The 3,898-nt window shown below is 36.2% G+C and overlaps 1 protein-coding gene across 1 annotated transcript; it reads left to right on the top strand.

The window, feature by feature from the left end:
* The first annotated feature begins 252 nt into the window (after positions 1 to 252).
* On the top strand, positions 253 to 3,515 carry LOC127243258 (4-coumarate--CoA ligase 2-like). The gene is made up of 4 exons (XM_051263178.1): positions 253 to 1,360; positions 1,994 to 2,192; positions 2,277 to 2,490; positions 3,112 to 3,515. Exons 1-4 carry the CDS (start codon positions 335 to 337, stop codon positions 3,326 to 3,328), a joined length of 1,656 nt encoding a protein of 551 aa, XP_051119135.1. The 5' UTR covers positions 253 to 334; the 3' UTR covers positions 3,329 to 3,515.
* The last annotated feature ends 383 nt before the right edge of the window (positions 3,516 to 3,898 follow it).

The following is a 3,898-nucleotide window of genomic DNA, read 5'->3' as shown; positions in this document are numbered from 1 at the left end:
AAAGACAAAAATTAAAATTTATCTACATTTGGACGGAGAAATAGTATATTGATTAGAACTTGTATTCCATAATAAAATTTAGTTTATCATTTATTATTTTAATTTATTGTTTCTTTGTTCGGTCAAATTTCCAAATATTTTTGTCGATTACGCCAACTAAGACACGTTGGTAATCTGACATTATTGCGGTCTTTTGTGAAATCTCTATTTTGCCCCTGACTACTGCAGGTCAGTATATACATGCTTCCATGGCCGTCTTCTTCGCCAGGAATTCACACTCCGATTCGATTCCGATTCCAACTCCGGCGACGACGAGTTTGACGGCGACGGAAAAATGGTGGTCATGGCTAAGAAACGCGAGACTATTTTCCGGTCGAAGCTTCCCGACATTCATATCCCGAACTACTTGCCTCTGCATATGTACATTTTCAGAGATACGGCGAGTTTCGCCGCCGGCAAGTGCTTGGTCGACGCCGCCACCGGAGAAGAGCTCTCGTACGACGACGTTTTGACTACTTCGAAGAAACTCGCCGCCGGTCTGACCGGAATCGGCGTCCGCCGCGGCGACGTCGTGATGCTGCTCCTCCCCAATTGCCTCGAATTCCCCCTCGCCTTCTTCGCCGTCTCCTTCATCGGCGCCGCCTCCACCATGGCCAACCCGTTCTTCACTCCGGCGGAGATTTTGAAGCAGGTGAAGGATTCCGGCGCTAAGGTCATCATCACGAAAGCTTGCTGCATCGAAAAAATTAGGGATTTCGCGTCGGAGAACGGATTGAAAATCATCTGCACAGACGCGCCGCCGGCGATGGAGGTGGCTTTGCCGGCGGTGGCGGAGGACGAAATTCTCCACTTCTCGGATGTGGCGTCCGCTAATGAAGACGATTTCACGGCGGTCGGAGTTAAACCGGACGACGTTGTGGCGCTTCCGTACTCCTCCGGCACCACCGGAATGCCGAAAGGCGTAATGCTGACGCACAAGGGGCTGGTGACGACGGTGTCGCAGCAGGTCGACGGCGAGAATCCGAACATGTATTTGGACAGCTCCGACGTGATTCTATCGGTGCTGCCGCTGTTCCACATCTTCGGCCTGAATTCCGTCCTCCTCTGTGGCCTACGCGCCGGCGCCGCCATTGTTCTAATGCAGAAGTTCGAAATCTCCACGTTCCTGGAAGTTATACAGAAGTATAAAATTACTTTCCTACCCCTCGTCCCGCCGATTGCCCTAGCTATCGTGAAGAGCCCCCTCGTGGATAAATATGACCTTTCCTCTGTCCGCCTCGTCATGTCCGGCGCCGCCCCCCTCGGCAAGGAGCTCGAAGACGCCATTAGAGCTAAGCTTCCCAACGCCATTATTGGCCAGGTAATTTTTAATTATTTTTATTTTTCATAAAAAAAACATCAAATCAAAATTTTTAAAATTATTTATATACTTGTATTAGTAAAATTAATCGTTTGTTTTTTTCCACCAAACTCAAGTTTACTATTTTAACTTTGTGTTTTTAAAAATAAATATATTTTCACTGTTATGTAACAATAGTTTTATTTTGCTATTTTATATTATCTTAAAATAATAGTCTTATTTTTATTTTTTATAATTAACTTTTAATTATTTTATAAAACTATTTTCACTATTTCACAATAATTACATAAAGCATTTTGATTTTTTAAAAATATTTTTTCACCGATTATCAATATAATATTATTATTTCTTAAAATTTTAAGATGGAGAGAGATTTTTTTTTTCTTACCAAATATTTAATCATGCATTATATTTTTATTAAATTCAAAGCAAATTTTTTTCAAATTTATCAAAAGAAATATACCCAAAATATTTAAAATAAAATTATATTTGTAACAATTAAAAATTTAAAATTTTACTAATTACAATTAACATGCAAACCTCCAATCACAACTACTATTTACCTCTCTATCTGAATATATGTATATATATATCACATATATTAATTTGATTGAGAATTGAGGGTGAAATTAGGGCTACGGAATGACGGAAGCAGGGCCAGTTCTCTCACTCTGCCTGGGATTCGCGAAGCATCCTTTTCATATGAAATCAGGATCTTCCGGAACGGTGGTGCGGAACGCCGAGATGAAGGTAGTAGACACAGAGACTGGCGAATCGCTGGGGTACAATCAGCGGGGAGAAATCTGCATCCGCGGCGATCAGATCATGAAAGGTTAATTTCTTCTCTCAGATCAAAAAATTAATTCAACCGATTATCAGTTTCAACATACGTATGAACAGTTGAATTCGATTTCAGGCTACCTGAACAATCCGGAAGCGACGAAGCAGACGATCGACGAGCAAGGATGGCTGCACACCGGCGACGTCGGCCTGATTGACGACGACGACGAGGTGTTCATCGTCGATCGAGTCAAGGATATGATAAAGTACAAAGGCTACCAAGTCGCTCCGGCGGAGATCGAAGCCATTCTCGTCGCCCATCCTTCCGTCTCCGACGCCGCCGTCGCACCGTAATCATCTCATCCTAATTTATTCTTTTATTTAAGTATGGATTTATTCACACAATAATTTTTTGAATTTTTGTTACTATTTATTTTTTTTTTCAAATTTTTTAAAATTTCTAAAATTTTATTTTTTAAATGGAGTCTATATTATTAATTAATTTTCGTATTTTTTATCATAGAAAATGAACGTTGTCTCCCTCCCATCTATGAATAGGACATTTTACTGTAAGTTGGAATGGGCCTAAAATCTTAAAATAATAATAATATAATTATTAAATAATTATATAAAAAAACAAATATGATGAGTAGATCTTCTGAGTAGTGGGGTGTATTAAAAAACTTGTTGCATAATGTAATGTTTTATATAAAAAATAAGAACATGGTTACATTGTCCTCAAAATTTGTCCTATTAAGCATATATAAAATAATAGACAAATATATGTTTTTATTCAATATAATACATTTTATTTATTTCAAAATATATATCGTATTATATCACGTGTTGTCATTGTAATATTGTCTATTTGACAGTATTAAAAGTAATAATAATTTTTATTGAAAATATTGAAATTATTTAGTTTAAAAAAAATAATTCGAATTAATTTTAAAATTTTCGATGCGATTTAGGATGAGGGACGAGGAAGCCGGGGAAGTTCCGGTGGCGTTCGTCGTGCGGGCGAAAGGTTTGACGGTGACGGAGGAAGAAATAAAAGAAATGGTGTCTAAACAGGTTGTGTTCTACAAGAGAATCCGGCGAGTGTTTTTTGTCGACGAAATTCCGAAAGCTCCGACGGGGAAAATATTAAGGAAGCAGCTGAATCCAAAAATATCTGTTGTTTACTAATATGCCTAAATGTTTATTTTGTTTAATTGGCAAACCATAAATTATTATATATAAATAACAATAATATAAATATTGTTAATGTTGTTGTTATAGTTGTCCAGCTAGCTCTACATTTATGGTAAAAAAATAAGCTCTGTTAGATAGCTTAGGCATTCATTTATTTTATATGCATTCATGATTCATGCCATACCTATTATTTTCTCACAATAATTTCTTTACATACCTCACGAGATATTTTTTAGAATTTTTTAAGCTTTGCAATTTTTTAAAATAATAAAATTTTAGCATTTAATATGAAATTTTGTTATAAAAAATATATATATATACTCTAAGATTTTAATAAAAGTGTATAATAGTTTCTATTTTCTTATTTTTTTATAATAAAAATAGAAAAAGTGATATATTTTTCTGTTAAAAAGAGGATTGAATGACATCTCAAAAAATACATAAATTTAAATGACAATGTAATATAATATTCCCTCTGTCCATTAAAAATAGTCCATTTGGGTCTGGCATGGGATTTAAAAAAAATAAATATTTTATTGAAAAAGTGATAGGTAGTTGTGGATA

Source organism: Andrographis paniculata, unplaced genomic scaffold (assembly GCF_009805555.1).
Source record: "Andrographis paniculata isolate CXL003 unplaced genomic scaffold, ASM980555v1 Contig95END, whole genome shotgun sequence".
Lineage (NCBI taxonomy): Eukaryota > Viridiplantae > Streptophyta > Magnoliopsida > Lamiales > Acanthaceae > Andrographis > Andrographis paniculata.
Note: the sequence above shows the minus strand (reverse complement) of the source record. Positions and strands in the feature narration are given on the sequence as shown.